At 38.3% G+C, this 25715-nt stretch overlaps 1 protein-coding gene across 1 annotated transcript; it reads right to left on the bottom strand.

Annotated features, from left to right (window-relative positions):
- Positions 1-395: 395 nt before the first annotated feature.
- LOC149076768 (NADP-dependent malic enzyme-like) lies at positions 396-25715 on the bottom strand. The gene is made up of 15 exons (XM_089242298.1): positions 25669-25715; positions 25447-25581; positions 24452-24689; positions 21499-21657; positions 18954-19084; positions 15863-15938; positions 12801-12962; positions 9657-9760; positions 7939-8048; positions 7556-7653; positions 6624-6737; positions 5568-5679; positions 2306-2451; positions 1398-1568; positions 396-599 (listed from the first exon to the last, which is right to left on the bottom strand). The coding sequence occupies exons 1-15, from the start codon at positions 25713-25715 to the stop codon at positions 396-398; spliced, it is 2007 nt and encodes a 668-aa protein (XP_089098424.1).

Consider the following 25715-nt stretch of genomic DNA (forward strand, 5'->3'; position numbering starts at 1 on the left):
CTGCCAGGGGCAAAAGGGGGGTGGCAAAACGTTGGGAAGGGCGAAATATCTGAGGCAAAATTTCCGGTACTTTAGGCGAGTGTCTTGTCGACCTGGGTTAGCGCACCCGTTCTTGTCCTTTTTTCAAATATGCAAAATCCCACATATTTCTGCCCGATTTCACACGTAAAAATAATCATCTCGAGCCCATAAGTGGTCATATAAAAGAAAATTGCTCTCCAGTCAATTTATCACATGATAAATTTCTATTGAGATCTTTAATACTTCTGCGCATTCTAAAGTTTCCTAATTTATCGCGCACAAAAAAATGCAGAAATGAAGCGCGTGGCAATTATCATCCGCATCGTTTATTTCGGAACAACATATATTTTGGGGCTCGTGAAATTTTAAGCAGCTCAGTTGTATTTATGATTGTACTGAGTAGACGCCAAGAATTTCTCGAGGTTCGATGGTGTGGGCCAATGTTCCGCTTGTCCCGAATCGAATAGACTTTTCGCTACTTTGGTGGCGATTTTCATCGAGACTTCTCTAATGTCATCTAGAGGTGGATACACGCGGCCTTCGTCCATGTGCTTTTGGGTCACCATCTCGGAAAGTGCCTACGATTGAGAGGAAAAATATGTATTTACATAAGATTAGTATACCGTGAACTGGGGTGACTTGGGTACAGATTTTGGTCGTTTTTTGTATTATCGTCCTTATGACACTGACCAAGAGCTGGAGAAAATAATTTTTTGTTTTACCTAAACATTCCTAGGAAAGTCATTGCTAAAGAAGCGCTACACACATATGGGTCGTAGCGGCTATTACAGCCCATTGTGAACTGGGCATGGAAATTTCTTTTTTGACAAAGAGGGAGCTTTCTCACCTCCTACATCAAGGGTACTTAACCTTTTGGAGGGTGCAGGCCACTTCATTGGTTTGAAAACGTGGCGCGAACCACTTACTGTAAATGTGCCCGCTTGATTCATTTTTACAAAATTATATGTGAGATTGCGGACCAAATGAGATGACTCCAAGGGTCACATTTGGCCCTTGGGGCATGGGTTGAGCATGTATGTCCTGCATAATCTAACGACAAATTGTAAGGAACAAATGAGTCTCGTTCAAACATACCTTCGAAGTATGCAAAAAACGTTCTCCGGCAGAAATTGATAACATACAATGAACTCCTGATAACAATAAACGATTTTTTTTATGGTCTGTTCCGTACTTAGCGAAAGTGGTAACTATACGCAAATAAGATTAGCGAGTATAGTAACATTCGCGCCTATAGAGTCAATTCATGAACAATCACAATTTCACGTGTATATAGAGATACAAAGTGTGTTGGCACGTCCTCTACGTTCAATTGAGTGCATCTAGGGAATGAACAAAACAAAAAAGTAAATTCTCACCTTGGCTGCCACCAGAAACTCGGTGTTTCCAACTTTGGTTGCTTCACAGGCCGTAAGGGCTAGCGCCATCCCGGGGAATATGTATGCGTTATTTCCTTGGCCCGGATGAAAAGTTTTACCGTTCAACGTTACAGGTGGAAACGGGCTCCCACTCGCGAATATGCATCTCCCCTGAGAAATGAACAGAAAAGGAAAAATGAAGTTATTTTTGCGTTCATTAGTTTTCAACAGGAATGGTTGCAAAAACTAAATAAAAAACGTGTGGGGCCGCTTCATTCATTTCAAAATGCGCCGGGGGTCACGTAATTTAGTGATCTCTAGAACAGCGTCGTGGCTCACTGAAGTGCTCTGGAACTGTACCGCGGTGAATCATAAATATGCCGTGGGTCCTTAGTGACCTGGAACTGTGCGTTGGTCAATCAAGTGATTTGTAAATATGCCTCGGATCACTTAAGTGATCTTTAAATGTGCCGTAAGTGCTTGAGTGATCTGCGAATGTGCCGCGGGACAATCAAGTGATGCTAAAAAGGTTCCTATCATTTTCAAAAAATTAGGTTTGAGATCGCAGGCCACATCAGATGACTCCAACGGCAACATTTGGCTCACGGGCCATGGGTTGAACGTGTATGCTGAGAACTTTCATGAATTTTATACGTTTTTCATTAATTTCAGGAACTCAGTTATTATAGAAGATGATGTCACTCTCCGCGCCACTACTACGAATGTTTCGACAGCTGTGGCTGATGAGAAGATAAATTCAGGAAAGAAAATTCAATTTGCTCCTTTGCGGGAATCGAACCCACGTCCTCTCACTTGACACATCTCACTCATCTCAGTTATTTAATGAGAAATTCATTATCTCAAACCACATCTATACAATTAAAAGAGAACGTACAAGTAGGTACTACCTTGGTGAAGACGTAAGCGTCCTGCGCTGTACACTCAGACTTCTCGTTCGGATTGCTGAGCGCAAAAATGATCGGTTGTTTGTTGTTCTCCGTCATCATCGTTTCCAAAACTTCTTTCGTAAATACTCCGGGCTGTGCAGATACACCTGAAATAAGTGGCCATTTTTCATCCTTAACATTATACAGTAATATACGCAGTGGCCACTTCGTTATGACCACCTGACAGTTTTAAGCAATTGATCTATGACGTCTTAGGGGCCGTTCAAGTATTACGTAAGTAAATTTTTAGCCATTTTCGACCCCCCCCCCTTGTCAGAAAAATTTCGTCATCAGCTCTGCCCCTCTGAATCCTAACTCATATTTTCATAAAGGGTGGTTGATGACGTAAGCATTATCCAAAACCTCCCTCCCCCCTTGTCATCAAAAGTCAGCAAATCGGAAACCCCCTCCCCCCCCCCCCAATCGATGATGACGTAATACTTGAACGGTCCCTTACTGTTCATTAATTTCGTTCTGTAATTTTGGGCATGTAAACATAATGCTTGAGAACTCAGACCTTTCAGATTCAGTCACGAATGTTTTTCATCTCCGCTCATTCGCATTGTGCTGCGGGGCTTATTCTCGAAATAATCAAATGACTGCAAGTAATCACAACATTGATTTCTGGAGAATTCTTTATGCTATTCTGAGGAAGTAACTGAAACTATTGCTCACTGTATCGCTGATATATTTCTGAATTTTTGCGACATTCAACTGGAATTTTTATCTTAGTTACAATATATATCTAACAACCAATTATTTATCATTATCTCAAACCATATCTATACAATTAAAAGAGAGCGTACAAGTAGGTACTACCTTGGTGAAGACGTAAGCGTCCTGCGCTGTACACTCAGACCTCGTTCGGATAGCTGAGCGCAAAAATTATGAAAAAATGAAATTGATATTTTCTGCGCATGCGTAATTAGAAATCATCCATCTGAAATGTGCTCATATCTTATCGAATACTGAATTTTTGCATTCTAAATTTCTTTACAGTGTCTTAGAGGGTGTCCCACAAATGGCTTCCCTGACTGTAAAATGAAATAACTTGGAAACGGTAATCGATAGAAGAATAAAAGAAGTAGCGCGTTTACACTTTGAAACCCGCAAAAATTTGATACAAAAGTTTAAGAATTAATTACAAATGCCGCCGACAGTTGACGCTGTAAGCTGTAGTTTCAAACGGATCCCTAATAAAAAGAGCGTTTTGCAACACAGAGCGATCAGTCATCAAGGTCAACATTTTGAATCGATGGCAAAGACTACTCGCAAAAGACAATTAATAGCCGATTTCTCGCACTCCGTAGTGTGACCACAGCGTACAGCGTCACCTGTCGGCAACATCTGTAATTAATTTTTAAACTACACTGTCAGATTTTTACGGATTTCAAACTAAACATACCACTTGATTATTTCTTCTATCAATCACCGTTTCCGAGTTATTTCGTTTTAAAATCAGTTGGTCCTTTGCATGACACCCTGTATGTATAGTGTCAAATTTCTGAAAGTTTCATAAAAATTTATTGAAAACTCCGCATATGTTATAAGCAAGAAACATGACGCTTTAGAGGTGTCGCGAGTTCGATACCTGATTCGTCCTTGTCAGAAAAATTTCCTGACACAGGGGGTACAACAAAAACGACGACATGACCGCAGGAAAAAATTACTACTGCAGGGAGTCCCCCATCCAGGGGTTAGCGCACCAACCCCTCGATAATTATAAAACAAGCCTTCCGTTTGGAATCCGCAATAAATTGTACATAGGTCCCGGTCTAAAATTAGCCCTCGTGTGCAGAAAATGACTATGATGCGACAAAAATGATCAATGAGGAATTTTTGTAAAACATTTCTGTCTGCTAATATATGTGCTATTTTCGTCAAAATGCATGCAAATATAGTAGAGATAAAATAAAATATTTTGTGAAAGTTACATTTGCAGCTTTTTATGATACATACAAGGCTTGATCAAAAAATAAATTTCTAATTTTTTGTCGCCCCCCCCCCCTAAAAACATGCGTGGCTGAAAGTGGGAGTTCAAGTATCATGTTTACATGCCCGAAATTATAGAACTGTGTGTGAATAAATACAAATACAAATACAAATACAACGCCACAACAGGCAAATTGCCCAACGAGGTGGCTGACTTAAGAACATCATGGATCCCCGAGCCATTTTTTGGAGGCCCCACCTACTACTGCTACACCACACATGCACCCCCCCCCCCCGCGGAACCCCCCAACGAACCCCAACGAATCGGTACCTGCGGGAATGTGCGTGAAATTTCGGTTTAGAGAAATTTCGCCTCCGACGTTTCGTCCCAGATATTTCACTCCTGGTACGTTTCGTACCCGGTACATTTCTCCAACTTAAATTTCACCCCTGACCGTGTGAGTGATGAAGTGAGTGGGTGAGTGACACCGTATGGAGTAACCACACTCACTTGGTGTCTCATACGGTCACCCATCCATTTGTTCACTCATATGGCCGCTCACTCCTCAATTGGTCACGCACCCACTCATATATTCACTCACCCACCAACTTGATGTGGTCACTCATACGGTCACTATGAGTGAATGACCGTGAGCCTGTGCAAGTGGGTGAGTGAGTGACAGTATGAATGAATAACCACAAAAGACTGACCAAGTGGGTGTGTGGATGAGTGAATATATGAGTGGGTGCGTTACCATTTGAGGGGTGAGCGGCCATATGAGTGAACAAGTGGATCGGTGACCGTATGAGAGACCAAGTGAGTGTGGTCACTCATACGGTCACTAATGTGGTCACTTAAACGGTCACTCACCCATACAGTCACTCACACTCACTCATATGGTCACTCATGTGGTCATTCACCCACCAGTATAGTCGCTCACACTCGTGCGGTCACTCATTTGGTCATTCACATAGTCACTCACCCAATCGTTTGGTCACTCACACAGTTAGTCTCTTGCTTGGTCACTTACTCTGTCACTCATACGGTCAGGGCAAGAGAAATGTACCGGACACAAAACGTCGGGGGCGAAATTTTCGGATCACATGACTGTAGCCATAGCTCATTTGCTTGAAACTGCCAGGTGGTCATAATAAAGCGGCTACGCTGTGTATAAATCTGTAGTTACAGAACACAGTTTACTCTTTCAATATTTCAAAAATTTCAGTTGGACAATGAAGACTGTAATCTCAGTCCGTTTATTTTTCTAAAGCATGAAACTGAACCACTCACCGATAAGGACCGATGGTTTGATGTCGTACACCATTTTCAATAGCTCTTTCAAGTTCCGATGTTGCTTAACGTATTTCTTCTTGTGACTAGTCAGCGTCTCTTCTGGTCTGTTCTGCAATGATGAACGATATGACTTTGTTAGGAAAATTATAGGTCATATTATTATGGGAAAAATCTATTAATTTCAACTATGAAACCTTGAATTTTTTGTTGATTTCTCAACTTTAAAAAAGGCATACAGGGCGCATGGCTAACAGCACGCATAGCGTTTTACTGAGGAACCTTTGATCCTAGAGGCCTAACTACGACAACAAAAGGTGTTCAAAAAGCGTGTAGAACTCAGATATATAAGAAATTTGTGTTTTGTAAGGGGTTGTACAGTTATTGAAATAAAAAAGTTAGCTTTTACACGGACGACCTTTGATCGAAAACCCAAATTAGAAAGTTGTTACCCTGTATCTCCTGATGCCACCAAAAAACTCACGTTTCTTAGTGTGATATTCATTCACTAAAATATTTTATTTTTAAAAAAAATTGGAAAAAAACAGCAAAAACTAACGGAAAACGCTTTTTATTTTCATTTATGGGGTTCCCCCCCCCCCCAACTTCTCTTCGTTTTTCAATTCAATGAATATTGCACTTTGAAACGTGGAATGTTTTATTTTTGTACGCATGAGGAGAGACAGGGCAACAACTTTTTAATTGGGTTTTTGGGCACAGAATATCCGTATAAAAAGTTATTTTTTTACAACTGTACATGAATGATGTAAAATCTGTGAGTTCCACTCATTATTTGGATACTTTTTCTTATTGGAAGTAAGGGACCAACAGTTTGCCAGTAAAATGCTGCGCGTGCTGTTAGCTATGCACCCTGTACTGTATAACCCAGCAACCAGTGCACAGTGTGCTACAAAATTATGATCATTTAGGCTTTCTTGTGAATGAACTGCTTCTGATACTATTTTCAGAACTGAAACTTTTCAAAATGAGAAAGTACGCACGCATATAATACATGAAAGGAAATAATGTACGTAATTATTTTCATGTTGGACATACTTCTACCACGAGTCCATGCGAGTCTACCAGCCAAATATGTGCGACTGCTTCTTCTCTAGATGCTCCTTGCTCTTGCATTTCCGTGACGAGTAAATCAGCTATTCCCAGTGCTGCCTAAACAAAAATAGGCGTATTATAAATACGGAAGGTACGCATAAACACCACTACTAAACTGCACATGCACCTCGTAAATATTCGTCTCAGGAACTTCAATTGGAGGCCTCTCGGTGTTCTGAGCCTAACGTGAAGTATGTTTCTGAGGAATGCCTGTTATGTGTATCAGAAGTGCTGCAATTCATCAGTGATAAAAAAAAAATTAATTCGAAAATCACTGAAAATGAAGGAAATAAACTAATATTTTTCATAGTTTCTCGAGGACGAAAACTTGGGATCTTTTCCTTGTCGATGAATATTGCACTTAAAACATTGGAATATTTTTTTATCTCAAGAGAGACAGGGAAGCAACTTTCTCTCTAATTGGTATTTTTTTAAGAAAGGGGACTAAATAAAGAGTTTTAATTTATTAATTTTAATAGCAACACAATAATTTGGATATTTTTTCTAATTAAAAGTATGCATGTAGGATCAACGGTTCGCGAGTTATTCGACGACAAAGGAACTTTCCTATGCACCCTTGAAAACACAGAACAGTAGTCAAGCTCTTCACGAACAGATAGCATTAAACTCAATATAGTTTTCAAAATGCTTTTTTCACTTCTCCGTGTTGAGATAAACATTTCCTTTACATCCGAATAAGTGGAAATCCATCTGGGGTGGGTGTTGGGGAGGGGGTGTTGAGCTCGCTATTTCCATGCATAAAATTACAAAGTAAGAATGCGATAAAAAATTAATTATGCGCACGATTACTTCGGATAAAGAATAACAATAATTGTATATAAATAACTATTAGAAGAATGGGTGTAATTTCATACCTCACCAGCACCGTAAAATAGAAAAACATGATCGGAGACTTTCGTGTTCGTGATTCTCGTACCCGCGAGTATTCCAGCAACAGCTACTGATGCCGTACCTTTCGCAAATTTAAAAAATGTCAATGTAAGTAACACAAACTTTTACTTACGTTCTCATTTACATGAAAAAAATTACGCTATATAAAACTTACCGAACGCGAAAAGAAACTTTGTATTTTCTAAGAAAATTGTTAATTTATAAGATTTTTAAAGAAAAGATGCCCTACAATCATTTTTCTATGGTACCATTTCAGAGAAAAAAAAGCAAACAGAACATTCAATCACTACAACCAAATTATTAGCTAATACAACGAAAAATTTCAAAATGCAAAAAAGTTGTATACCTTGAATGTCATCGTTGAAAACGCAATAGTTTTCATTATACTTTTTGAGTAGTCGGAACGCATTTTTGGTCCCTATGTCTTCGAACTGGATCAGGCAAGTGCGACCAAATCTATAGAAAGTACAGTTATATTCATTTTCAATACCGTTCGATTCTAAGAACTGAATTCGAAATGCAAATATATTTATTTTTTTCGAGGTATAAGTTTATATGCATAAAATATCCAATACCTGCACCAAAACTGTATATGAGTTGAGAAGTACGATCCTTCTACCTCGGATTATAAAAACGATGGGATATTGTAAGAATTGGGAAATACAGTAGACGGCCACTTATTGGAATCACGGATAATGTTATCATTTGTATATCATTGTTATCACTTTTACTTACTATGGAACGGACCAATATCCTACCAAAGGAAAAAATTCGTTCACAGTTATCAGGACTTTGGCAATTTATTTTCTTCGGAAGTTTTTGAAGCTAAGGATGATTCAGACTCATTTTTCCATATTAGTTATCGTTATCAGTCTGCGAGACTACGCTTTGACCCATATACATGTAGCACTTCTTTTGCAATTCTTTTACCACTGTGAAGGCATGTGTAAGACTACAGAAAAGTCCCTTTCTTCAGTTTAAGGCCAGTTTTTTTCAACTGACTGTACTCACTGTTCCTCGGATGGAAAACTTTCATAAGGAAATCTATAGAACGTACCGCACTCACATTATAGAAAGTATCGTAATTCGATATGCACATTGAAGTTTTACAGTTTTTATTCTATATTTTCATTTTCCGCTCGATCGGAAATTTCCTAAAGATGTGACCAAAATACCTGACAGAGCGGTTAGCGCACCAACCCCTTAGTGAGATCTTCTTTCTTTGTCTGCATCCTGCGCTGTCGTTTATGGTGATACATGTACTGTTCCAACGCCATCTATGGTTTTTTATTGCGCTAATCATTTTGCAATACATAAAAGTATGTGTTGAAATTTGAATTTTTTGAAATTTTGTTGCTATAACCGGAACCGCAAAAGATAGATTTTTGTTTCTCATTTCATTCTCGAGCACATATTCTCAAAGACCTGTACCTCGAATTTCATTGGCATAAGTTGATTTTCGCGGCCGCCAGGGGATCGTATATCAGCAAAGTTATTTCTCATGCGCACCCTTTTTACAATAACAATACTTATTTTTTTCTTTGTGGGGTAGGAGTAAACCTACTACAACTAAACCTTACATGCACCTCATCCACATTACTCTGTGGGATTTCTAACGAATTGGTACATGTTGGATGTGCGTGTACGTGTTGTGCACCTTACGTGAAATTTGTTACTATGTGATGCTTGTTGTGTGTGGTTCTGCCATCAATTTATCTAACTATGAGTGAAGTGCAATGATTGAATAATCGTACTGTTATAGGCCTGTTGCTCTCTGTAGTAAGACTTTTTAAAAGAAATATCGGATCGCATTCGCGTCTCGAAGTAAAATTATGCTTGATAGGAGTGAACATGAAGAACCTCATCGTCACCCAGGTTCCCATCACTTATATGATTTCGAACCTTTTCGAAAGATGGAACATAGAAAATTTTACCAGCCACCTTGAAACCATTTTACCCACCATCAAGCTGGGATGTTCGAATGCATTGAGAAGAAAAAAAAACTAAAACAGAGAATTAATATTGTATATTATGAAGATTTTTAATTTTTCGTCATAAGGTTACCTGTCAACTACCGCGTTCATGAATTCATCAACCAATTCATCGTATTTCACTCCAGTCACGCGTCTTTGTTTCAGTCCGATGTACATTTTATCTTTCAACAACGCCTGCAAATTACAAAACATAAAAGTTACAAGAAAACTAATGCCAGAAAATAGTAGCTTCTTGCTTCCCTTTTCAAATAGCGGCATGAAATTTGAGCTTGGTACCGGTGCAAATTCCAAGAGATATCTATAAGTTATCAATAGAAATGGAACGAATATTTGGCTGGTATTCAGTATTCTGCCTATTCGGCTCTTTTGCCGAATATTCGGTTCAGCCGAATATCTGAGTAAATCTAAGTACATCAAACTAATTTTAAAAGATTATATTAATTTGAATTTTTCTCACAAATTAAAATTTACTCATCATATCTTATTTTGTGTGGTGTATGTATATGCCTTTCTGTGAAAGAGGTTATGTCGGGATGAATTTCTAGGATAAGGAAAACATGAAACTGAAAATAGAATCTTACTGCAAAGGTGGAAGTGAGCATGAACTACACAAGTCAAGTTCACTAACTGAAGGATTTAACACTTATAACACTAATAACACTTATCTAGACAAGATAAGTGTTGAGCTACTGAGAAAAAGGTAAAAGGGGCATAGAACATCTAAAGAGGAAAAATAAGAAAATGAGTCGTAAATTTTACGAGGCGTTACTAGTCGAGAGTAACTAATGTAGTTGGCATTTTCTTGATTAGGTGCAAAATTGTAAAAAGTGTTGAAATAAAAATTGATTCTATAAGTAATATTAAAATACAATGTATCATTAAATTTGATTATCATTACCATGGCAATGAAAATATTTCAATTTTACTAGTTTTTTTTAATACTTATTTAAATAATAAATTCCATAATTAAAATTCGATATCAATAATTTGAAATCCCCAATAGTGTTGTTTTCCATTAAAAACAATTTTATTTATATAATCGTGATGAATTTTAAGAAAATTTACATATTCGGCCAAATATTAACCGAATATTCGGTATTAAGCTATTCGGTCAAATGACTATTCGTTCCATCCCTAGTTATCAACAAAAGATTGCACAGTATATGAGAGTCATATAACCGCTTTTGTGTACAGGGTGGTTCCATAAATCCCTTTTCCCCGCATTTTACTGGTGAACCTTTGTTCTTAGAGGCATACTTGCAACTAGAAAAAGTATCCAAATAGCATGTAGTACTCCGATATGGATATTCATGTTGCAAGGGGTTGCATAGTCATTAAAATAATAATGTTAACTTTTTATACAAGCACCATGTGTTCAAAACCCCAGTTACAAAGTTGTTGCCCCATCTCTTCTGAGGCCAACAAAAAAATTCCAAGTTTCTAAGTTCAACATTCACTGAAATACTTGAATTCAATTATCTTAAAAAAGTTCGGAAGGAACAGCATAAGCTAACGGACAACGGTTAGGTTGTTCTTTCCTAACTTTCCTTCGATATTCGAATTTGAATATCTCAAGCGAATTTTGCATTTAAAAACTTGGAACTTTTTTGCTGGCATCAGGAGAGACATGGCAGCAACTTTTTAATTGGGTTTTTAAGGATAGGGTGTCTGTATAAAAATTTAATTTCCTTATTTTAATAATTACACAACCCCTTTGCAACATGAATTAGGTACATATGTTCTCCACGTTATTTGGATACTTTTCCTGATTAGAAGTATGTCGCTAGGATGAACGGTTTGCAAGTAAAATGTGGCAAGGAGATTTATTGAATCACCCTGCTTAATGATTTTGTACAGCAGCGGTGCACAACCTGCGACCCACAAACACGTTTTACGCGACCCATGAAAGGTATTCATAAAAGAAGTACCAATCCTCAAAAGAGATATGCGCCAGTTGGTGACCAGTGAGCAGTAATCATCTCGCATATCTCTCAAGCGGACTAAAAAGGCTGCGCACCCTCTGTTGTACAATATCCACGACCGCCACTGTATGGTCGTGCGAACATCGTGCTTGACTCTCATCGTGAGGATTAGGTTCGAACCCCGTTGAAGGCATAATGGTAGCCGGGTGAAGTTGGTTTTCTGCTGTTTTCCAACTTCGAGGTTCGAATACGAGCCGGTCATCCATTCGAAAAAGTCTCTCCACAAAGAGCAGACAGTAGACCTTCTACACGATATTGACATAATATGAAAATGCATGCATCCACCATTTTCGCTTAAAAATATGGAAGAAAGGTGGCATCATACACCAGTGCAGAAAACAATCATAATTTCGAGAACATAAATGCATTAAGACCGCAAAATTACATGCTGTCCAGCAGATGTCTCTGCAACCGTTGACTTTAGAAACATACTTTCCAGTATAAAAAGTTTCCAGTTACTTAAATCTGTTTGAGGGGTCGTATACATAGAAAAATAAAGAAATATACTTTTTATGCAGTCCCCGTGTAATAAAACTTCCAATTATTGGCATGTAGATCCCTCTTTCAAGTCATTTGCAAAAAAAATCATATTTTTAAATGCAATATTTATCGAGATATTAACCCTTTAATTGGCAATCAGTGTAATATCCAGAGGAGAAAAATTTCGATGGGCTATATATTAAGCAAATGAGGTACCCTGAATGCTATTACATAACAAAAGAAATTATTGTCAATATTTTTATCACATCCAGGTTTTGTACGGTTCCACATAAAATGCGACACCGCTTTTAGCCGGATCAGCAACAGATTGCCAAGAAACTCGAGGTTTGAACTAAGCACACACACGATCAAACTAGGCGAGGCAGGCGATGTAAGTAACTTAATTCAACTTTTAATTTAACATTGAATTAGAAGATCTCGGACCAGCCGGAACAAATTACTGAAAAACAAAGCAACCGAACAATGTATGTAACATAACAAAAATCAACTATTTTAGAGAACACTTGACGCATGCGCATCGCACGACACAAATCGCCACAAATCCGCCACAATTTAAAAAAATATAGGATATTGCACTTCACAGGGAACACACTGTATTTATATCATTTACATAGATTTGAATAGTATAAAAAATGTCATTTATTGTTTGCCACCTTACTTTTCTGCACAGTCAGACATTCCATGAATTTCCCCGAATATTTTCCTGGATAAAAGAAAAACTTAAAACTCACCTCGTTATTCGTGCCCACATCCAACATGACAGGCATTAAAGCCGATGGCTGTATTCCGGCAAGTGCGGTGTATAAAGTAAGCTTGCCAATCGGAATGGGCATACCATTAGCCCCAAGGTCTCCCAGACCGAGTATCCTTTCGCCATCTGTCACAACTATCGCCTGGAATGACGAAAAAAAATTGTGGAATGAACCACATCTCTGAGTTTACATTATTTCCTATGGGGAAGTTTCATCCGATAAAATACGGTATATGTACGAGCGATTCAGATTACGAGCACTTTCAAGGAACGGATTTCCCTCGAAATTCCACTGTATAGTATAACACAGCCCCAAATTTGATTTATTTATTTGATTTGATTTATAGATTTTTTTCTGAATTAAGAGGTATCCGAATACGTACGAAAGCATATTTCTATAAAAGGGTTCTGGAGGGAACTTTAATGAAATTTTTTGATAGAAAGTGTCTCAAAAAATGGTGAAAACAATCATAAATTTTGGACTACCTATGTCATTTTCTATGAAAAAGTCATTTTTGTGTCGAAGTTAAAGCAAAATTTGTATGGTGTTCGATTTATTAATATTTCCAAAAAACACTAAGAATGGAATGTTTTGTTATTTTCATAATGCATTCAGATAGTGATGATGCCAGTTATGAAACAAAATTTAAAGGATTGTATGATATGCTTATAAGTTACACTCAAATTAGTTGATGTACGTGCGAGTTTTTTGAAATTTCATTCTAGACATCGTCTATAAAATAGTGTAATTAGACAAATATATGTGATAGACCTTAGATTTTGGTTCATAATCTCAACAGTGTATCATATTGTAATTTTGTAATGATACAATGAATAGATTTTTAGAAATCATGCTTCAAATTCAAGTAAAAAGTCAAAGATAGCATTTTTAAAAAATGATATTTTTCAAATTTTTCAGAAAATTTCTTATAAAATGTGAATTTCATTCGAAAAACTCGTTTAGTTTTTATTCACGGATTACTTCTATGTTAAAACGCAACGCTAAAGTGACTGTAAATTTGATTTTAAGCGTTATATAAAGAAAACAAGGCGGCCTGTTTCGAAATCACAACAAACAGGGCCTTCATGAAAAAATAAAAATCTATATTTTCTTCCAAAATTATGTTTTTAACGTGTAGTCGGGCGCCTTAATTCACTTTTTACAGCTGAACTTGTTATTGTCTTGCTTTACAAAACTCCGAAGCACTTTAAATCGAATGGAACTGATAAACTCCATCCGAGAGTTTGAACCAATATATTCCCATGCAACGTATTGTGTGGAAAATTAAAAGAAAAAAATTACCCCTCCATTTTTATTTCAATTTATCTCACATGTTATCTCAAACTTTTTTGATGTACCTTATATATTGATGTGTACGGGCTCGCAAGAAGTTGTGTGCGCATGTATATATTCTCGTCAAGGGATATAATTGGATCTTGGGGTTGAGTGGCGTATTTATGATCAACGGATGGGTTAGTATAATTTAGGTAAATAATAATAACTCTTGGAACTGTGCCGGATATTCTTATCGCAATATCGACCTTCAGAGTTATGAACGCCCTAAGGGGCAGGTCATGTAACTACTACTTGCTTATCTCACACATCTGAGTTCTCATGATTTCATGTGACAAATGAATGAGAGCCAGTTATTTAAGGAAAGCGCTCGAGTGGTGTGCTGGTAAGATGCTCGTCTACCACCGTGGAGGTCGCGGTCCCAGGTTCAAACGAGAGGGAGGATATGGATAAGAAATTTTCCCTAGCGAACTTGAGGCGACCACCGGTAGATGGCAACCCATCTCATTAATGGCGATATGGCTAGAGTTGGTGAAGTACACTGGTGAAATAAATTAAGAGAATTTGCATATTTTATCGAATTTCATGAAAAGAACTTAACTGAATGTAAAACCACTGCTTTTAGACAAAAATGCAAATCTTGTACGTCAAATACGTGAGCGTGCACGTGTGTGTAAGCGGAGCCAGTAGAGAAACAGGCTTTATAAGCGCCCGTAAGTTAAGACGCATTTCGTTCGCTAGCACACCTCGGCGAATTTCTTGGTGTTATTTTGCAGCAATCGGTTAATTTCAAATTGTAACAGTAAAAATGAGTAACCACCAACGTTTAGATGATGGAATGAGGTGGCGAATTGTGGGGAGGCTAAAAGCAGGCCAATCTCAAGTCCAGATTTGTAGAGAGTTCAATTTAACGCCCAGCGTCGTGTGTAACTTATGGAAACAGTTCCAGGATACCGGATCCCTCCAATGTCCGCGAAATCGACCATTATGGCGGAGGAGGTTTAACGGTCGGGGCAGGCATCATGTTGGATGGCCGCTCACCTCTCCATGTCTTTGAAAGAGGCACTGTGACTGGTGTGAGGTATAGGGATGAGGTCTTGGAGCCCTATGTCGCCTTTTCAGGGGTGCAGTTGACCCTGAGTTCATTTTAATGGACGATAACGCGAGGCCACATAGAGCTTTTCTGCTCGACGATTTTCTAGAGAGTGAGGATATTCGCCGGATGGATTGGCCAGCCAGATCTACAGACCTTAACCCTATAGAGCATGCCTGGGACGCTCTGGGGAGGGCAATTGTAACTCGCAACCCCCCTCCAGGAACCATCCAGGGAATGAAAACAGCGTTGCTGAACGAGTGGGACCAATTGCCACAGGAAATGATAAACTGCCTTATTGCAAGTATGAAATCACGCTGCGAGACCTGTATATCTGTAAGAGGGGACCATACCCCCTATTAACCCATCTATTAACCAATTTTTTTGTTTATTCTGCAACCGCTGTTTCATACCTTCCGACTCCAACGAGTGTTACGCACGATCATGCGTGTATATTACAATTATTGAATGGTTATTTGTTTTGTATTGTATCAATGTATGTACATATCAAATTTCATTAAAATCGGTACAGTAGTTCTAGAGATAATCTGCAAATTCTCTTAATTTCTGGCACCAGTGTAATTATTTAAGGAACGATAAAATGCAATTGCCGGCTGATGAACGCACACGTTCGTATGATTTACCTAAAAATTACCTTGACGTTTTCTTCTGGCCAGTTTTTCAGGACTTCGTCGACTTTTCCGGCGTCTCTCAAAGATATATACATTCCCCTGCAAAATTAAAAAATTCCCCGTGCTTTCAATGAATAAGAATGTCTTTTTCTCATAACTTTTCAATTCGTTTAAGTGTTTAGTTATTTAAAATTCTGTAAGACGGTTCAGCTTATGGATAATTGAGGAACTAATTTTCAAAAGAGAACATTTCCAGTTTTTTTTTTCGAAATTCACTTTTCAATGGTTTCTGAATCTTCGGGATGAATTCTGTCGGATTATACAATAGGATTTATTCAAACATATTTATATAAATTACAATATAAAGTCAGTCGTTTTTATCAAAAGGGAACATTATCACCTCGTTCATTCACTTCGGTATTTTTCATTCAAAAAAGAACACAACAAACGTGTTAACGTTTCCTACTTGTGTTAAGGGACTTTTTCAAAACGGTACATTTTTCAAAAGCGCTTTCGAAGTCGCATTTTACAGTAGAACCTCTTGATGACGGACACCGATGAGGCTGAAAATATTTTTCAGCTAATGACGAGTGTCCGTTGGTGAATAGTAAAATACATTCAGTCCGGTCGACGTAATTCAAAAGAATGTCCGTTATAGTGAGTATGCCCGCTAACGGGAGTGTTCGTTATGGTTCCACAGTAGAATGATCATGTTTCTTATGTTACTCACGATAGGACAGTAAGGGCACCTTCCTTGGATGGGTGAAACCTTCTGGAATCAACAGATAATGTAGAAATTTTCAATTTTTCAGATTTATTACCAGCTCTAATTTGATTGGTCGAAAAGGCAACATTTCCACTAATTTTCTTTTAAACCTGATCATTTTCAAAATTTAAATATAGATAATTCCCCTGAATATTGATCAAGAAAAATATATATATTTAATATTAAAATATCATATATTTAAAGATATTATTTAAATATTCGCTTATACCGCTTCCCATATGCTACGTGTTGTGCTATTTTCCGCTTTTGTAAAGCAGTCTATACCGACAGAATACGTTTCTTACCTCTATTGTAAGTTTTGTTTTTGTGAAAATGTTTTCTTTTGAAAATAAGCTCCTCAATTAGTTTCTGGTATGTTCCTTGTTTTCGTTAAAAATTCTCCAAACATTTCCGAAGAGTATTGGAGGTTCAGCCTATAGTAGCAAATCTTTTTTTAGCATGTTAAAGTAGTAGGTAAAAAAGCCCACCAAACCGTTTGGCCCACCAGTAAAGAGAAAAAATTGTAATAGAAATTCCCAAAGGGTGTGTTGCGGCACCCTGGGATGAATGAGATCGGTCAGAGGCCGTGAGCTGTCTTGAAAATATAATTCTATTGAAAGTAGTAATAAAGCTGTCTGTGATTTCTGAAATATGGAATGAATGATTTCTGCATATTGGCAGTTTTAGAGTTTTGCTTATGTGTCTCAAAAGCAGACAGATTGCCGCTATATATATTTTAAAATTTCCGAGTGACGTGAAAGTGAAAAGTTTGGGAATCCATTCCTCTCGGAATCAGTTCCTTATGAAAATGTTTATTATTTCTTTAAAGTATCCCACCAGAACAAATTTCTAACAAAATAGCCAATGTAGTAAAATCCCTTTTTACCACACGATATTTCAATGGTACTACAACATACATTTATCATATGCTTGTTGGACAGTGTGGCTGAGAATTCAATCGATGATACTCATAAATTCTTGGTAACCCATAAATTCGTAAATAGTGTAATAAATCGCAAAGTTAGCGAAAAAATAGTTCAAAAAAATCATAGAAAAGGATCATTATTTTTTTATCATTTTTGTCGTCGCGCCACGGTCATTTTCTGCACACGAGAACTAATTAGACCAGGACCGACAATTTATTGGCAATTCGAAGCATCAGCCCTTTTTTTATGCTCAATGAGAGGTTGGTGAACTAATTCTCGTTGTGGAACCCCCTACGGTAGCAATCGTTTTCTGTGGTCATATCACCGTTTTTGTTGTACTCCCCCTGTGTCAGGAAAGTTTCTAACAAGGACGACCCGGGTATCGAACTCGCTACAGCTCTAAACACCCTTTGGTACTTCAGCCGAGTATCTTATCGACCTGGGCAACCACACCTGAAAATGGAAGGAATTGGTATACTCGAATATTGTTTCTGAAAAAGTTGTTCTCGCAAAAGGAATTTTTTTTCTTTTAACGGGGGGAAAAATAGTTCGAGTGTTTTTGCCGGTAGATAGCGCTGAATGAAGAAAATCATTGGAAATATGTACATCAGAGTCCTATAAAATGCAGGGTGTACGATTAAAAGCCCATTTCTGAATTTTCTTGTTACTGTCACTTAAGTGGAATTTTCATTGCGATGTTGACATTTCTGGATAAAGCACAATTGGTGAAGTTGTTTTACCTCAGCCACGAATTGCCGGCTGGAGTCCCACAAACGTTCTGGACGCAGAAGGTATTAAAGAAAGGTTCAATCACTCGTGATTTGCTTTCGTACAACGCCTTCTATCAACAAAAATTTTAAAACCAGTTTTTCCCGCCCCAAAAATAATCCCCGCTAGTGGGAATAACTTTTTCGCACAAACGGTATTCATATATACCAATTCTTTCAATGTTTTGAATTTTTAAACTATTTACGAATTTATGAGACACCCTATACCCATACATGCCATTCTTTTTTTTATTTTTAGTGCTAATTCTCAAACGCAAGCTTGAGCTCATAATTCATACACCTTTCACAAATATACGTTCTCTCAATTATTTTCTCCCAAATACTTTTGCAAGAACTTTCGAAAAATGTGTTTCATCAGTTTTTCTAATTAAAATTCTTCCCACTCTTTGAATAAGTTTTAGTAAAAGGAAAACCTAATTATATCCATCATATAACAGTCTTGATCTCAAAGATAAATAAGGACCCATCGTGGCTGATTTCGCTGAGATCAAGTGAAAAATGTTTTGTAACCAACATGATGTATAATCACGTTATGGCCATTAAGACTGTCTGTGTTAGTGCAATAAATATTCCTGGAAACATCGTGCAATCAAAATTGTAGAGACGTTTATAAGTGAACACAAACAGAACTAACCTCGGTCTGCTGAATATTCTGCTGTACTCCATGCAGGCTTGCGCAACAACTGGCGTGTACACGTAAGGCATAATCTCTTCCGTACGCTCGCACAGCAACCGGTAAAAAAGATGTTCATTCGTTTCCTGAAAAATATGAATTCAGTATTACTGTGTTATAACCCCTTCACGAACAGACTTGATTTAAATGATCTGCATTTGAAGTAGCGGCGGTAAAACTAAATAAACTGGTTTCCTTGTTTTCATGTTGGAAATAGAAGGGGAAAAATATTAGGCAGTAGATTTCACTTTCGTGCTCACTTCTTTCTCAACTTCCCCCCATTTGTGTGCTCTTTCCTCTCTCTCTCTCTCTCTCTCTCTCTTTTATAAATATGCTGGGCGATATTAATCTTAATTCCTCTTGCCGCAATTTATTGAAGAATCGTTGATTCTACTTCTACGGACATACTTCCAATAAGAAAAAGTACCCACATAATGTGTAGAAATCAGAGACATCATACATATTGCAAGGGGTTGTTTAGTCATTGAAATACAAAAAATTACTTTTTATACAGACACCCTGTACTAAAAAACCCAAATTATAAAGTTGATGCTGTGTTTTTCTTGAAGCTAACAAAAAAATTCCACGTTTCTAAGTGCAATATTCACTGGGATGTTTTTGAATTCAAAACTCGGAAGAAAAATGGGAAAGAAAAGCATAAATAAGGGGAAAAGAATCGTTGTCCGTAGATTTTTGCTGTTCTTTCCCAATTCTTCTGCAATTTTTCAATTAAAATATCCCAGCCTTTGTAATAAAGTTGCAGCTTCTACAGGGCTAACCTCTGAAGCCTTGGTATACTATTCACTTTATGTTCATTGTCATTGTACATATATTTTCAAAAAAAAATTCAACCTAAATTTTTAAGGAATATTTTCATCCCCAAAGAAAATTTTGAGGAGTATTTTCGCCCCCTAAAAATATTTCGAGGGGTGAAATACGCATCTACATGCGTATTGGCGAACGCTGGTGGCACCCCTTCCTCGTAAATTTGAACGAACAAAAAATAAATTGGCACTCTCTTCCTGTGGTCCAGTACACAGAGAGAGGGCACCAGCCCCCCCCCCCCACAAGACCCCCTACCCCAGTTGTGGTTTTGCATACGACTGTGCAAATATTCAATCGCTATACTTCATTTCACAAATCGAAATACAAATGGCAACACTAACTTCACGCACAACACTAGTTACGCATGCAGACGGTTAGGCATATCATGTATCAGTTAAGTATAGGACATATACACACTTTCGGCACAACTCTGAAAGCGGACAAAATGGTGGTAAATTGCCCAATGACGGTAGACCGGATTTGTGCTCGGCTCAAAAGAAGAACCGATGGTACCACTGTGTATTATTTTGTTAAATATGTCATTAGCGAGGACTGAGGGATTTTCCATTTTTGAAAAAACACAATTTTTTCAAATTATTTCCCCGTCAAACATATTTGAAATCACTGCACACTTGCTGTGTATCACTGTATTTATCGCCAAGGATTGTCTGTAAGCAATATTTGGTGATTTCGCCGACAGTTAGTAAAGAATTAGTTGGTAAAAAATTTTTAGCAAGAATTGGCGATGTCTTGTATTTATGATCCCAATATTTCCCGTACTTCCCTTGGTCAATTATGTGATCAGCATAATCACAACAGAATAACAATTCTATACACAGTATTTGATTGCATCTGATTATTCTTATGTTTTTCATCGAAAATGCCTTGAAAGCGTCAACCTCGGTTGGAACGACGAGTCGGTTACGACAACATTTAAAACAATCTTCGATATCGCTATAACCGACTCGGACAGTATACCTGCCGCGGTGGTCGAGTGGCCATAGTGGTGGACACGCATCACGACTACCCGGGTTGGAACCCAATCGTTGTGACAGTGGTGGTCGGCTGAAGTTTGTTTTCTGTGGTTCCCCAACTTCGAGGCGCGAAAATGCAAGCCGATCTCCTCGTTAAAAAGCCTCGCCACAGAGAGCAACAGTCCTACAACAATAGAATTATTCAATGATTACACTTCACTCATAGTTAGAAAAACTGATGGTAGATGGCGGCACCAATCACACACAACCAGAATTAAATAGGAAACAAACTTCACGTTAGGTTCACAACACATACACGGGCAGGTCTTCGACCACCTGCTAAAATCTCTTCGTTGAGACAGAGCGGCGGGACATGATCTGGTTAGGAGGAGTGAAACGCATATGTTTTATTTGTCGTATTAACAAATGTACGTTTGTCAAACATATCATTTGTTTCTATGTAATGCTTGTTATATGTAGCGCTGCTATCTGCCATTAATTTTTCTAACTATGAGTGAAGTGTAATGATTACATAATCGTAGCTTTGTAGGCCAGTTGTTCTCTGCGGGGGAGACTTTTAAATAGTGTAAATGCATCCGAGCATATATAAATGCAAAATCATTTTTAGTTGAGATTCCAAAGTTTTTTCGATTATTTCCCTTCTTATACTATTCAGATCGCATTTATATGAGTCATTTACTACTCACCTGTAGTTCTCGAAGAAGAAGATATCGACTGAGATCATCGTCTTGTTTGTTCAAGTTTTCGACTGTACTCTCTATTTGCAGGTCTACAGGCCTGACGGCCGCGGGCAGTAAACCCCGTATAAGCAACCTCTCCCTCTCCGCCTCGGTGTATGCCAATCCCTGCGATATTCAAAATTATATTAATAGTTAATACTCATAATAATTATTTAATTATTAATCCATATTTTAATTTTTTAAAAAAACAATTTTATGTATAATTGTATTATATGTAGAGAAAGATGTCCTCTCCACACACTTCTTATCACAAAATACACAAAAAACTGGTTGTTACGTAGAGATGCTGATTTTTGGAAAGAAATATTCATCCCTCTGCCTCTACGGGGACACGGACTGACGCCCTGCCGCATTCCGGACGATTGTGTATATATGTATATTCTAGCTGCTGCTTTGTGTAGTGGTAGCACACTCATCCGGAATGCGACAGAGTGTTTGAGCCCCTGTAGAGGTAGAGGTGAATTTTTCTTTTCAAAAATTAGTATCTCTACATAACGACCAGTTTCCTGAAAATCTTGCAAAAATTACATTACCTTGTAATGTATTTTTTGGAGCGAAAGCACAATAAATACTAATACTAAACACATGTTGGTGCATGTCCGAAATGCACCAACACGATCTTGTGTATCTTACAACATAGCTGTAAAACAGATTTAGCCAGTGAGCCCGAATTCCTCCACCCCCCCCCCCCATACATTATATGCCACCATCTCCATAATACCTATTAAAACATTCGGTTAGAGCCCCCCCCCTCCTCAATATGTTCGAACCCTCCCAATATTTATAGTAACTTTACACCCATGTCTCACAATGGAGGCAGGCTGTGTAAATTGTTAGTCGGTTGATGGCTCGACAAATTTCTGTTAACCCTTTAAGCAGTTTTTTTTAATTTCCCTGACCCGCGTTATAACTGACACAGTGGAAATCACTAAGCCTTCTGAAAAATGCTGCACGTTTTTTTTTAAAGAATAATTATTTTATGATTTTGTGCCCCCCCCCCCCCTGAGAATAATAAAAAAAACCGAGGAAGAGAAATACTTCAGCTTTTTCTATTATGTATTTATAATGTGCGGATATTCCTTTACTACACCGAAGAAAAAGAGAAGAAAAGACACCGTCTCTGTCCTTATATTATCAAACTTTGAAAAAAGATTGCTACCGCAAGGAGCCCTACATCAAGGGGTTAGAGCACCAACCTCTCGATGAGTATTAAAAAAAAGGCTGCCGTTCGGAATCAGAAATAAATTGTATGTCCTGGTCTAATTAGCCCTCGTGTGCACCGTGAGTTCCGTGAAAATGACCGTGGTGCGATAAAAACGATCAATAATCAATCAAACTTTGAACAAAATCTAACTTCACCCACTGGCAGTTTAAAAGGATGAAAAAAATGCTCGTGAAAAACGCCTGCTTCTGAGATCGGCATTGCCGTACCACAAAAAAAAACCAGTCGAAAGCCAGTAAAGTTGACAATTACTACCAAGAAAATACTCAAAGGCAAGTAAAGAGTTGCCATATATTGAACAATGAAGGACCGGACATACACCCCCACATCTCGGGGAGATATCGAAGCAATCTAATGCTAAGATTGCTAAAAAAAAAATCACTAATGGCGGAAAATAAAGGGCTATTCCAAGTCGCTGAGTAAAACAGTAATTCACCAAAAAAATATATCTTACAAATATGTAAGATGGATATATTTATATGAATATAATTAACTATGATAGAGTTCATAATTGTCATAATATAATTTATGAGTCATGAAAATAATCTTAATTCTTCATTTCAAAAATCCAAGTAAGCTGAAAATAAGGAAGAAAAAGAAAGGGACATTTTATGAGAAGAAAAAGTTGGAACAGTCAAAATTATATACGGCAATGTCCCGCGAAATACAAATCATAGTATGATCACTCTGTATATGTGTTACAGCCAAAGCCTGATGTGCGGCCAACTCACGATGGGGCAGGCCACTTCGCGAATTGGCCAAAAGTTTTGGCTAAATTCCGAATTGCAGAAATTAATCGAACTTTGGCCTGCCATTGCACGAAGTGGCCGGAGATCGATGTGAGACGGATAGGTAGGAGCCAAATCCATTTTTTCTCAATCGCCAGTGTGTGGATACATGTCTATATATAGCAACTGTATTGGATTAGCTCCATGTGACGAGAGAAAATAAAAGTGAAATTTGATTCAAAAACTGTAAAAATATAATTACATAAACATATAGTTTCTACTGCCAAATTTGTGGGGAATGATTATCGCATCGTGACTGCGGTTTGATGGGATGCTATAACTAAGGGTCATTCAAGTGTTACGTCAGCATCGAGGGGGGGAGGGGGGAGGGGGGGAGGGGGAGGGGGGGAGGGGAGTCAGTGTTTTGCTGACTTTTGCTGACAAGTGAGGGAGGGGGTCATAAATGGCTGAAAATCTGCTCACGTAATACTTGAATGGCGACTAACATGAACATAATTATCATGAAAAAATACTCTAACTCCGAATGATCCCGAATCATGTTTTTTGTTATCGGGCTTTGTCCAGGGATCATCGGCCACTTTGCGAACTGGCCGAAAAATGTCAAAAATTCGACATTGACCGGGTCAATATTTAACGAAATTTCCCCAATTCGCGAAGTGGCCGGCCCAGTGGCGAATTGGCCAATTGGCAGTGACCAAAGCCCAGTGGCTTTGGCAGTAACATGTATATCATACATCCAGCCCGCGGACTGAAAAAGTTGTACACCCCTGTTTCAAACTATAACCCAATCCGTTTTGTATTGGGTTACGAAATGATTGTAATTAGCAAATAAATAATCATCCCACAACACTCTGCACTCCATTCCACCTTTTTCCCTTGCTACTACAATAGACACCGCAACTGACGGCTGTAATTAAATATAATTTACCTTGAATACTTTCGGGTTGGTTGTCAAAGCATATCCCGTTACGCCTTCCGTCTTAGACTTTCCGAAAAGTATTCCCATTTCTTGTCCTTTTTTTACGCTATACGCGACTCTTACATTACGACTTACATTACATGACTCTTTTTTTATGACGCTAACCAGAGCGATTCTGAACATGATACCGGAACGTTCAGAACTTACACACGAGTTGCAGCCGCTGGTAGAAATGTCTCCTCGAGACCTGAAGGTAAATAACAAATTAGAAATGTTGAGGTCGAAATCCGACAAAAAGGCATCTCAACTGAGAAGGAAAACCGATAAAAAAACCAAAATCAATTATGTAAACTTATTTCATGTCGGGATACGGAAATTCCACCTCCGACATTTTGCAACCCCCCCCCCCGGACATTTTGCCCTTGACATTCCACTTGCCCTGACTGTATGCGTAACCATGTAATTGGGTGAGTGAATGTTTGAGTGACTATATAAGTGGGTGAGTGACTGTATGAGGAACAAGTGAGTGTACAATTGACGGTGCGAGTGAGTAAGTAACCGTATGAGAAACCAAGTGATTGGCCAACGGAGTGACCATATGAATGACCAAGTGCATGACCAAAGCTGTATAAAGATCTGTATAAATCTCGAGCCGCTTTGTGCATGACCGTATTTGTAACCAATGAAATGAGCGACCGCGTCAGTGAGAGAGTGAGCGAGCGTATGAGAGACCAAGTGAATAAGTGGGTCATCATGTGAGTGAAAAAAGGAGCGAGCGAGTCACCTCACCGTATGAGTGACCAAGTGAGTAAGTAACCAAATGAGTGATCAAGTTTGTCGATGTGTGACAGAATGATTGACCAAGTGAGTGGGTGAGTGTTCGTAAAGATGAACCCCCCTCCTCATATTCCCTCAGTTGGTCACTCACACTGTCACTCGCATGCTCATTCAAACAGCCGCTCATTCACTAACTTGGTCACTTATACGGTTACTCACCCACTCACCTGATCACTCTTACGGTCAGGACAGATGAAATTTCCGGGGGAATGAAACGTGCCAGGGACGAAACGTCGGGGGCCAAATGTCGAGGGAAAAGACTCAGAAAGCCTTTCATGCCCAGGGTTGACAACAGCTGTATCCTGCAGTCAAGAGAGAAGGACATATAATAAAAATCGATTTAACTTGAACTGATATTAGTTATCACCGAAAATTTATGAAGGACCCACTTTTGTTTGATATTCGGAAGGTCAGACATGAAAATTTTGACATTCAT

Source organism: Pholcus phalangioides, unplaced genomic scaffold (genome assembly GCF_987345545.1).
Source record: "Pholcus phalangioides strain wild (caught in Gottingen) unplaced genomic scaffold, Ppha-v1.0 ptg000015l_1, whole genome shotgun sequence".
Lineage (NCBI taxonomy): Eukaryota > Metazoa > Arthropoda > Arachnida > Araneae > Pholcidae > Pholcus > Pholcus phalangioides.

Coding starts and splice junctions, on each gene's coding strand:
- LOC149076768 (XM_089242298.1), bottom strand. CDS start 25,715: ATGAATGTCAAAATTTTCATGTCTGACCTTCCGAATATCAAACAAAA. Junction 24,690..25,446: donor CTGACCGTAAGAGTGATCAG/GTGAGTGGGTGA, acceptor ATTTACCTTCAG/GTCTCGAGGAGACATTTCTA. Junction 5,680..6,623: donor CGCATGGACTCGTGGTAGAA/GTATGTCCAACA, acceptor TCATCATTGCAG/AACAGACCAGAAGAGACGCT.